Source organism: Ursus americanus, chromosome 2 (assembly GCF_024610735.1).
Source record: "Ursus americanus isolate L20-20 chromosome 2, mUrsAme1.1.p, whole genome shotgun sequence".
Classification (NCBI taxonomy): Eukaryota; Metazoa; Chordata; class Mammalia; order Carnivora; family Ursidae; genus Ursus; species Ursus americanus.
Window position 1 is genome coordinate 69,310,662 of NC_142128.1, and position 11,793 is coordinate 69,322,454.

The following is an 11,793-nucleotide window of genomic DNA, read 5'->3' on the forward strand; positions in this document are numbered from 1 at the left end:
CTGGGGACTTGGAGATGGGGTGAACTGCCACAGAAGGGGTGTAAGGAGCCTTAGGGAAGGAAGGCTTCTGCTGAGGGGGAGGGGAGCAGCAGGAGGAACTGGTGGGGCCGCCGCCTGAGTGCTGGGCCCAAGGCCTGGTGACAACCATCTGTGGAAGGGACCCGGATGTCTCACAGGGGCAGATCACAGGTGTGCCCAAACCCCATGATCATGGGGCTCCACTGAGGGGTTTGAGGCAATGGTCTCATTTTGATACAGGATGGGAGAGAAAAAAGCAGATTCTCCCCCTTGGTGGGAGGGTGTGAAGGCAGAGAGATTGCCGAGCGAGGGGCGTCCAGCGGAGGACGGGGTCAAAGGAGAAACGGCCTTGAACAAAGGGCTGCTGTGAGGCGCTCCGGGCGCAGGGTGATGCCTTGGCGGTTTTCACTCAGACATAACACTCTGGGGACAGGGACTTGCAATCCCTTTCTCTGTTTGCATTAGCTCTGAGAGGAAGAATGATGAAAATATCTGGGTTATTTGGGGAAGGGAGGAAGGAGATTGGGGGGAGGGGCTGTGTCAAGTGCCTTCTCACAGAGCGGTCAGGAATATTTGAAATATTTCTGTAGGGTTCTGGAACACTGGACTCCCACCAGCTGTTCCCCAGAAGAAAGGGGAATAAGGGCTAATTGGAAGGATAAGGAAAACGTGGGCCCAATTGGAATGGCTGGGGTCAGCGTGGGCCCTGCTGCCCTCAGCTCCACCTGGTGACATGGAACTCCCACTGCCTCTCCCTCCTGGCCTGTCTCCGGGGGGGTCGGGTTTCCCCCGGTGGGTTCTCTCTCCTCCATCCTCTGCGCCTCTGTGCCCCTGTGGCCCACCTCTTCTCAAACCCTGGCAGGAAGAGAAGCAGGTAGTCAGTCCAGACCTTCTGCATAGTGTGCCTGCCACCCTGCGGCCCGTCCCCACCTCCACCACCCGCTTTACAGTGGCTCAGCCTATGGGTTGGGTTGGGCTGCTCGCCCACAAAGGAATGGGCCTGGGGGTGCCCCTTGGGAAATAACTGTGAAGGGGGTGGGTGCGCCTGGGAGGGAGGCGTGAGTGGGTGTGGGACGCGCACACCGGCACGTGAGCTTGGCTGGGGAGGGGGCCGGGTAGGCTGCTGACTCAGTCGGCCTATCCATTCCTTCCTCAGGTTGGGGGGGATTTGGGTACCACTTCTGCAGCCTCCCCTTTCCTGGTCCTGTCCTGTGGATACCCAACCCCAGCATCCCTCACCAGTTCTCTGAGTGAGCCCCCCAAGTTGTCTGGCGAGAATCTTAGAAAATCATGGCTCCCCGGGGGTGGGGGGGGCAGCTAGTTGGGGGATGGGCAGGTGTTTGCCAAGAAGCATTACGTCTTCCTAGCCCTTAAAGCTGAGTAGCCCTCAGCCAAGTTCCTATCCCATCTAAGTGGAAGTTACCTGCTCCCGAGGAGAACCTGGCCATTTCTATAACCTACAGGAGAGCAGGGAAGGAGCCGCAGGGGCCCAAAGGCCTGCATTGTACCACTCCCCTTACGGGTACCAGTCCCACGCCTCACTCAAGGGCGCTCCTTAACCCTAACACCAGACCCTTCGAGACCATCATCTTGCTCACCATCTTTGCCAACTGTGTGGCCCTGGCTGTGTACCTGCCCATGCCGGAAGACGACAACAACACTCTGAACCTTGGCCTGGTAAGAGAGGTCCTCCTACCCCCCTCCTGCAGCCCCAGGCTGGGGGAGGCCGGCTGGTGGACGGCATGCTGGTGGGTGGTGCTGGAGCTCCCATCCCCTGAGGGCACAGACCCCACCCTCCCAGCCACCTGCAGGGCTGACGGGCGACTCCACAGCTTTGCAGGGTAAACCTGCTAATTCTGGATTCCGTAAGGTTACCATCCAGCACTGAGCGAGTACTTACCGTGCCCAGGCACTGTGCTAAGCACCGGATGCGAGGAAGCTCAGAAAATCCTCACGATAGCCCCATGAAGTGATGCTGTCTGACAGACGCAGGAACTGAGGCTCAGTAAGGTCAGCGACCGAGCAACGGAGGCCGAGTGCTACGTTCCCTTTCCTGGATCTCATCCAGAAGGAACTTGCCTCCCGGGAGAGTGGGATCTAGGAATTCCAAGAGAGCACATAGTTTAGGGCTCTATACCACGTTCCCCTTGCCCCTTCACCAATAACATGGACACAGAGCCATAAAATGCCAGATCTGGAAGGGATTTTCCAGCATCCTGTTGTCCTATCTCCTCCCCTCCTGGCTGGTTTACGGGTGAGAAAACGGAGCCCTACAGAGGTGAAGGGCTGACCTGACCCAGCAGCTAGATAACAGTAAACACGGTTACCATTTACCATGAGCTTATTGGATGCCAGGTTCTGTGCGAAATAGTTTACTGTCTTACTTAATTCTCTTAACTGCCCCCCGTGAGGCAACACCATTAAATCCATGTAAAAGACAAGGAAACTGAGACTCAGAGAGTTTGGGTACCTTGCCCAAGGTCACCCCACATGCAAGTCCTGTCATAGGGTCTCAAAGTCAGGCCTCTCTGACTTTAGGACCTGCTCTGGTGACCGCTGTGTTGCCCACATGGTGACAGCTTGAGGACTTCTAGGGGAAGCCCTTGTAGAAACAGTGCTCTCAGGCATTTACTGTCTAGGCCCCCGAGGAGACAGGACAATGGATCCACCATCTCAACAGGCTTTTTCCTGCATTTATATCACGGGGGGAGGGAGGGGGGAGGCCAATTAACATGCATCCAGGGCCTGAAAGAAAGGTATTTATCTTTGCTTCTCCTTTATGCTGGTTTCCATGGGAATCTATCTTGAGCTGGTGAGAAGCTGGGATTTTAAGCGTGTGCTTGGCTATAAACAGAAAAAACTCTGGTTCCGAGTGTGGAAGGAGAGTGAGGTGAACTGTGGGCAGGGCCCATACAACAAAGGCTGGGAAGGGGCGCTGAACCTTCTACAAGATAGGCTTCGTATTTAGTGTCCCTTAACCCAGGAGGGCTGTGGGTCCACCCCACTCTTCAGGATTTTATATTTGGTGCCTTCTTTCTATTTCAACTTCTTAAGAAGTTTGCTACTTTCAAAAGAAATTGCCCTCTGGATGGGGTTAAATTACACCTTACTGGGTCTGTCATCTTCCATCTTGAAACATGGCTGCCTTAAAAATTTCTCATGGTCCTGTGTGCTTTCCTTTAGCGTGTGGGCTGGAGTTACAAAGCCTTGGGTAAGGTCTAGCTAGAGCTCACAGACACAAGATGATGAGTTTCCTGGAAGAGGAAAACCTGACCAGAAACCTTTCCAAAGCAGTGAATATCACTTCACATGTCAAAGTTGGACTGACTATTAACAGTCGGTGAGGGATCCTAATCTGATCGCTTTGGGGTGAAGCCCAGAGAGGGTAGGTGAGAGAGTCACAGAGCCAACTTCTAGCTGTGGACTCTTCATTCCGTTTGTCAATTATACGTTCATCTCCATGCGATCCAGGAGGAGAGAAATGAGAGGAGTTAGACCAGAAGGAAGGGACATCAGATATTCATCTCTCTCTTACCTACCGGCTGCTTTGTAGGTATCAGAAAGGTTAGGGACTTTCAGGTCATCCAAAATAACCCTTAGTTTATAAGAAGGGAGGCCCACAGATCAATTCATTAACTTTCCCATTCATTTAATAAATATTTATTTAGTGCCTATTATACCCCTGGCACATGCTAGGGATATAATTGGGAACCAAGTAGACATAGTTCCAGTCTTCACAGGGATTAACTAATCAAATCAATTAAGCATAATTATAATTATTACACAAGTAGTTAAAATGAGATGGAAAATGTGTAAGATTTGGGACACCATGATATTTTACTGGAGAAGGACCTGGTCCTTCCCAGAGGACGTGATGTTTACCCTGAGATGCGAAGGATGAGAACAGGGCCAACTTCATGAGCCTGTGACCTATACAGTCGCTCTGGGGCCTGCACTTAGAAGGTCGCCATGCTTGGGGTTTAATGATCTGTGGTTATAGTGCTGCAAATTTAAATGATTTAATCTTTGAATCCTTATTCTGTGAGTGAAGACCAATGGAACAATGGTATCCGCACTAGTATTTAGAGCCGGGGCCCCACTCACAGTTCCCCCCCTGCCACCTCCTTCCAGCTTCCCACCTCAACGGACAGACACTGCTCAGTCTCTCCCCGCTGGCGTCCTGGGCCAGGGTCAGGGCTGGGTACACGTGGGTCTTGGGTGTCTCAGGACAGGGCATGGCAGTGGCTGTCCCCACCCTGGGCTGACAGGACCACAGCCCATTCAGTGAATGATCGCCTGGGGGAGCTTATGGCTTATCCCCCAACCAGATACTTAGTGTCTCCTGGAGCAGAGGCGGCCATACCCTTGTGTGCTGGCTGCCCACGTTGGGTGGAGGCAGCAAGCCCGCGGGAAGGGAGATGCCTGCTTCCACTTCCCCACCTCTAGCCCAGGGGCAGGACGTCTGGCCGCTGCATGGTGGTGGACTGAGCATGCAGTGGGTCATGGAGGAGGACAAGGAGTGCTGGTGGGGGTCTGTACTTTTCCCCCACAACAGTAAATGGGCAATAAAAAACACCATGACAGGTCGAAAAGGAAACCATGGGAGGAAGAAAAAAGCTTTATATCCTAACACCTTTAATGGCATTTATTTCCTACTTTCTGAACAATTTTTCATTTTTCATTTTATACTGGCCCATCGATTATGTAGCTGGTCCTGGAGGAGGGGTTGGGGCACCAGGGGAGAGGCGGTAGAAGCCTCAGCAGGGAGCCCCCTGAGCGGAGTGCTGGAGGCAAGAGGTTGAGAAATCTCTCAGGCCACCATGAAGAGGGTGGACTGGGGTGGGAGGAGAAGGGAAGCAGGGAGAGGAGGGAGAAGGAGGAGAAGTTGTGCGGGCAGGCAGGGGGGGAGAATGGAACTGAGGCATGATGGGTACGAGGATGACGGAGAGAGATAGTGAGGAGATGGCTCAGCAGGACTTGGTGCCTGCTGGATGTGGGGACGGAGGCATGGGGGAGGGGAAGAAGAGGCAAGGATGACGCTCGGGTTTCAGAGTAGGTGACGAGCAGATGGCGGTATCACTTTACCAAGACAGGCGGCACCCGGGGAGGAGCAGGCGGAGATGGGAGGAGGGACACAGGGATTTTGGTCTCGGTCCTGTTGAGATACAGGCACCGCCGTTCACCAGGCGATGGGCTTTGCGGGTCTGAGCGTTAGACGGGTGCGAGGTAGGGGGCAGGGCTGGTCAGGGGACAAGGAAGGCTTCCCACAGTTGCCTGTGTGAGAACAGAGTCAGGAGGCAGCCGGCGCCCTTGATTGTGGGAAAGTGGACCTGCTCCCCAGCAAGGTCTGGTGCCCCCCCAGGAGCTTTCTCGTGCTCTCCATCTCCTCCCCCCACCCCAGCTTTTGCTGCCGGTGATGGACTGGAGTTGAGGTACCCCCCAACTCTGCCTGTTCTGTGTCAGTGGAGAAACCCGGGTCTTCCCTGAACGGGAGGACACGGAGGCTCAGAGAGGCCAGGGCAGTTCTGGAGAGACACAGGGGCTCAGAGGATGGCAAGAAGAGGACGGGGGATGCTGATGTCCTGGCCGGCCGTGTAGCATCATGGCGGAGGGGGAAAGGGGCTCTGAGATCAGCCAGGTTGGGGAAGAGTGGGTTCTGGAGCTACCCGAGTATGCTTTTGAGTCCAGGACCATTCATATACTAGCTGCGTGATTTTGGACATGTTATATAACTTCGTGCCCTCAGTCCCCTCGTTTGTAAGATGGGGGTAACATCATATACTTGAGAGAAGTTACTGGATGAGTCAAGACCTGGTGTGTTGCGGTGCCCCTTTTATCGACATAAGGAATTTTCCTACGCAGGTACCACAGTGCCTCAGAGTGGGATCCCCAGTGACAAAGCCCCGCTCACAGAGACCCTTGGGTTGTTCTAGATTCAAAGGGTATGACCAAAGGATTTTCAAAAAAAAAAAAAATTCCTCTTCACCTCACCCGCTATCTGTCCCTGATTTCTCTTAGATTTTTCATTTTCACTCCTTGAAACATCCAACTTATCTGAATGGGTTTCCTGGCCACCCCAATCCAGTCCTCCAGCAAATTCTCCTCCTCCTCACGATCACCAGCTTAACAACACCCAGTAGCTGTTGGGCACTCACAATTGTGCAGGATCTATTCTAATGCTCTGTATGCATTATCTCATTTATTGTCCACAACAGACCCGCGGGAAGGTAGTACTATTTTTCTCATTTTTACAGAAGAGTAAACTGAGGCACGGAGAGGTTAGATCACCGCACATGCCCAGCTGGCTGTGTGGGCAAGCCTGTCCCTTGTGTTGGGCATCTTGATGTGGCATTCTTGATATCAGGAGAGGATGACCATCCCTGCTTCCCTGGTGAGTGGCACAGGAAGGAGTCCCACGAGAGCAGACCCCAGCCCCCCACCGTAACCCTGCTTTCTCCTGATTGTGCAGCTGCTGCCTGCCCAGGCCAGAATGGACGCTCAGAGCATCCGGCCCCAGCCTCTACCTGGGCTGGACTCCACTTGCCCAAGAGAGAAGCCTACCTTAGGCTTGGGAAGCCTGTGTCTAACCCAGCCCTGTCCCAGAGTTCTCCCAGGAGAGTGAAGGCTGGGGATGCAGATCACAAAGGGGCACCATTTGTCAGAGAAGCAGGAGGATGGACTAGACACCGAGTCGCCACGGGGGCCAGTAGAAAGGCAGTGGGATTTCCAAGGGTAGTTGAAAGCCAAGACCAGACCGTAGGGCCAAGCCAGACCAAAACCCTCTCAAGCCAGCTCTGCTCCTTGAAGCCCCACTTGCTCCCTGAGGTCTGAGGAATGCTGCTCCTAGGGGGTACCCCTGACTGGGTGAAAGGGGACTTTGGAAGGGTCACCACTCCAGCCTTGACCAGCCTGAAGGCACCCATGTGGGCAAGCACCAAGGATCAGAGTTACTAATTATTGGGCACAGACTGGGAATTGATTGCTTTTGCTACATTATTTTACTTCATCCTCAGAGCAATCCTGTGTCCAAGCATGCGTTTCAAACAGTGCAAACGTGCCTCGGATTAAAATAAAGAAGGAACACGTGTCAAAGATTAATTCAACCGAGAAGAGAGCAGGCAGGAGGTTAAAGCTGATTCAAAGAGAATTCGAGGAACAGAAGTATATAATATTGGAGAAAGAAATAACGGAATAAGATTACCAGGTTAGATCCTAAGCAGACTGATGTCCCACGGGGCAATGAAACAGGAACCTGTTCGGGTTATCTTTTCTATCGGCAGAAACCATTTGTATCTCCACAGGACAGAACTGTGAGAGTTGAACAGGCACCTTCCCCCAGCTCAGTGGTTTTCAAGGGCAGGGAGGGAAGAGACATTTGGCAATGCTGGGAAACTGGTGGGGACCGTCCCCACATTACAGGCATCTAGCAGGTAGAGGCCAGGGATGCTGCCAAACATCCCCGATGCCCAGGACGGCCCCCTCCCACCAAGAAAGGATTGTCCTTGAAATGTGAATAAGGCTGGGGCTGATAAACTTTGTCCTAGATCATGAAATAGTCCTTGGCCAGGCCTGTTATAAAATGCTCCAACATGACATTTCAAGGACATGGCGACCTCCCTTTGCCTAATTTCTAAGTTCTGGATGATTTTTGGCACACTGGTCAGGTAGGCCTTGGTGGTGCCCAGGGCAGGACCAGTCTGGAGGGATTCAGCCTTTCAGCTCGTCCCCAGCCTCCGCATCCCTGGCCTCCCCATCCCCGGCCCTCGGAGAGCAGTGGGCCCACCCCTGCCAGTCCTCCCGCGTCAGCAGACTCGGCCAGGCCCCAGTACATTCCTGGGGTTCAGGTTCCTGTGCACAAGGCAGCAGCCTAAGCCTCTGGCATCCAGGGCACTTGTCTTTTTATAGGGTCTGGAATGTGCCCGCCAACTCCTGCGGCCAGCAGACCACTCCACCTCGCCGTCTGGGGAGGCTCTGGCCTCAGATGGATCCCAGCTCTGGTCTTGCTCTTCGGAAACCTGGGACCTGCTGGGCCCAGGTGATCGGGCCTGCGTCACCGTACAGGGTGCAGCCAAGTAAAATGAAAGCCCGCCTTCCAGCCTTCCCCTGGAGCCTGCCCTCTCCCACTGCAGGGACTCAGCTCCCCTTCTGGGGGCTTAGCATTCTGTACCCCTAATCTGTGCCCCTTGCACAGGGCAGGGCTGCAGATGGGGAGGTAGTGAACAGTGGACGCCTGGAGGAAACCCTGGGCGCCCTGTCCAAGTTATGCAGACTGTGGGGGAGTCGGGGGAGAAAGGGGCTTTCACGTCAGACAAACCTGCCTCCTACCTGGACTTCTGGCAGCTCCCTAAATTCTCGGAGCCTCAGTCACCTCACAGGGGACGACTTAGTGACACTTGCAGAACTCTTACATCGATGAGGACAATGACATCATGTCCCACCCAGCACACAGGGGTTGCACAGTTTTCATTCTTTTCCTTCTCTGCCCGACCAGCGCTCCCAGACCACAGCCAGGGGGCCATGGCAGACCTGGGCAGGGTGGGGTAAGGGGTCGGTCAGGACCTGTTAAACCCCTCCAGATGTCCCAGGCATGCTGTTTCTCTCCCTCCCCAGCATGGCCTACTGGCTGAGCCCACTGACCCTGGAATCAAACTGTCTGGCTTCACGTTATGGTTCTGTCACATAGTAGCTGTGTGATCCCCGAGAAGTCACTTAACCCCTCTGTGCTTCAGTTTCCTCATCTGTAAGATGAGGGTAGGAGTACCTCCCTTGTACGGTTCTATGAGGATTAAATGTATGTATGTGGCTAGAATAAAGCCCGGTACATAAGTGAGTGCTTAATAAGTCTTAGCTATCATTATGATTACCTAAGACAGTACTGGTCTCCCACCCCCTCCCAGCTTGGGCACCCTGCTTTCCCCTCATCCCACCTGTCACCACCACCACAAGTATGCAGACTCCTCCTGCGACTCTGGGCTCCATGGTCTTGCTTGGGTAGAAAGCCCTGGCATGTCTGACCCAGCAAGACCTGGGCGAGCCTGTTCTCCCGCGTGGGAAGGGAAGGGGAAGTAGGATGGCAGGAGAGACCCACTCAGATCACATCTACTTGGGTCACAGTCCATCAGGCTAAATATAGCCACATTCCTCACTCCTCATCGGGTCATTTTCCAAACCTGGAGGCTGAGGTGGTCATGGAGATAGACGCCAAGACCCTGGTCACCCCGTGAATCGTGCAGTGACTGGACACCAGGCTGGCTTAGTAGAAAAATCGTTGACTCAGTCACGGCAGGTGGGACAAGCCCTCTTGGCCTCGGGCACCCTGCTTCCCTCTCTAAGCCCCACTCTCCTCATCTGGAAAGTAGGAAAAACAGCATAGCAAGGCTGAACCTTCCTCTACATTTGAGGTGCTCAGGAAATGTCATCCTTTATCCTAGAAATCAACGTTCTCTTGATTCTGAGCCTGCGTCCCTCTGGATGGGGAGAGTCTCAACCTCAGTTATTCTCGGCACTCTCAGTTACCCTGCCTGCCCTGGGCTTGGGCCAGGCCCTTCGTCTCCAGCTGTGCTAAGGGTCCCGGGTCCCAGGGGCTCTGTCCAGCCCGGATGAGGCCATAGTGTTCCAGTCCCATGGTCCCCTCAGGCCCACCCTCCACTGTCTCCATTTGAAGTTGAAGGGGCAGGAATCCTTGGCAAGGGGGGACCCTGCTTTCTTGGGGGGCGCCAGGGCCTCCTCCCAGACCCTGCTACGTCTTTAGGGCTCAATGAGGAAGCAGACCCCAGACCAGATCTACCCTAGAGCCTTCTCAACCCTAGGGGAATCTGTTTTGCCTGTGAGACAGCCCTGTCTCCTCAACCTTTTTCCGCATGGTGGGTTCAGGCTTTAGAAAGCAAAGGCCTGGGGCGCTGGCACAAACCTCTCCTGAGGCAGGAGACCCAGCACTGCTGTCTGCTTAAGGCAGCAGGCGAGTCCAGGAGGAAAACAATCATTAATGTTATGAAAGTATCTGACAGTAGCAGCACCCAAGCAGCCTGCTTCGAACACTGGCTGTGAGGCCCGTAAGCGTGACGGGCTGTGTGGGGATGCCCGTATGGAGCCCGGCCCCATGAGCCTGAGCCCTCTCCAAGCACCCTGGGCGCCCTCTCGCCCAGCCAAACTCACTTTGGCTCCTTGAAGCAGATGTGCCTTAAAGAGTTAACAACCAATATGAAGGAGTGCCCTCCCGCCAGGAGGATTCAAATCCCAGCTGGTCACAAGGGTTGACCCGAAGGAAGGAGACTCAGGCCCAGGTGACGGGGAGGGCAAAGCTGTGGCAGGCCTCCTTCCCAGGGAGCCCTTTGACTGGGCCATTCTGGCTTCTCTATCAGCCCTGCTCTAGGCTGTTATGGTTCTTTCTGAGCCCTCCGAGGGGGCCGCCGGGAGCCTGGGAGACTGGAGCCCAGTCCGGTCTTCCTGCAGCCCCAGTGTTGGGGTGGGGATGAGGAGGAAGAGGGTGTGGTAACAGCTGCCTCTGTGGTCCCAGACAGGGACCAGCCAGCTCCCGCCATCTTCCCTCAACGCCCAGGACATGCCAGGGGGAGGAGTAGTCCCTGCGGCACGACTGGCTGACCCTTACGGCTGCAAGACAGCCTGAAAATAGAGGCAGTGGGAGGGTGAGGGGGGTGCAGTCTGAGCTCTGCCTTTTTCAGCTCTAACACCCCCAGGAGCAGGTGCGAGGCCCGTGGGTCAGAGCCATACGCCAGCCCTACCTCCGGCCAAGAGGGGCCCCTGGAAGCCCCAGTTAGAGGTCTGTCTGTGGAGAGACAAGAACTCCCTGAAAGGGACATGTGGCAATGAAGGCCATTGAAGGAAGCTGATAAGAAAGCTCATCTCATGAAGTCAGACTGGCTCACAGTCCTGCCAGGGGGTCGGGAGGGTCAGGGGATCAGAGGTAACTCCCCGTTTCAGAGCCTGGCATGTAGTGTCCCTTCTTAGGAACAGAGACCCCAAAGCTACACCTGTCTTGATTCTATACCCAATCCCAATGCATATATGGGGGGTTTCCCCACACCACCAAGCAACGCTCTCATGCCAGCTGGGTGTCCGACAATTCGAATAAATTCTGTTGCTGTCTCCCTGGATGGAACGTCAGATCTCACAGGTTAAGGGCTCATCCTACAAGACAGACACTGCCACCCCCAACTTCAGAAGCCAACAGCAAGTCCAGGTTGTTTTCTGTGCTCTGACTGACAGGCTGTGGCTGGGAGGTTCCGATGACCCTCTCCTTCGGTTTGATTGGTTTGCTAGAGTGGCTCACAGAACTCAGAGCAACATTTTACCTGCTAGATCACTGGCTCATTATAAAAGGATGTAACTCAGGAACAGGCAGATGGAAGAGATGTGTACCTTGCCCTCAAGGTATGGGGGAAAAGGGCACGAAGCTTCCATGCTTCCTGAGGGCTCCACTCTCCCTGCATCTCCATCGTTCACCAACCCAGAAACTCTGAACCCTGTCCTTCCGGGTTTTCGTGGAGACTTTATGACGTAGGCACGATGGATTAAATCATTGCCCATTGGTGATGGATTCAACTTTTAGCCCCTTTCCCCTCCCTGGAGGTGAAGGGGGTGGGACTGAAAGTTCCAACCTTCTAATTACATGGTTGACTCCTCTGGTGACCAGTCCCCAACCTTAGGTGGGTTCCACAGGCCATCACTCATTAACATAACAAAAGACCCCTTTGTCATTCTCATCACTTAGGAAATCCCAAGTGCTTTAGAAGCTCTGTGCCATTAGCAGGGATG

General features: G+C 54.3%; 1 protein-coding gene across 7 annotated transcripts in view; it reads left to right on the plus strand.

Moving 5' to 3' along the window:
* The window catches only part of CACNA1S (calcium voltage-gated channel subunit alpha1 S), a 68,741-nt gene that overhangs the window by 403 nt on the left and 56,545 nt on the right, over nt 1-11,793 (plus strand). For all 7 annotated transcript variants that reach the window (XM_087857342.1, XM_087857331.1, XM_087857348.1 and 4 more), the window contains exon 2: nt 1,590-1,695. In XM_087857342.1, the coding sequence (XP_087713468.1) occupies nt 1,590-1,695 (106 nt within the window). The remainder of the gene's footprint in view (nt 1-1,589; nt 1,696-11,793) is intronic.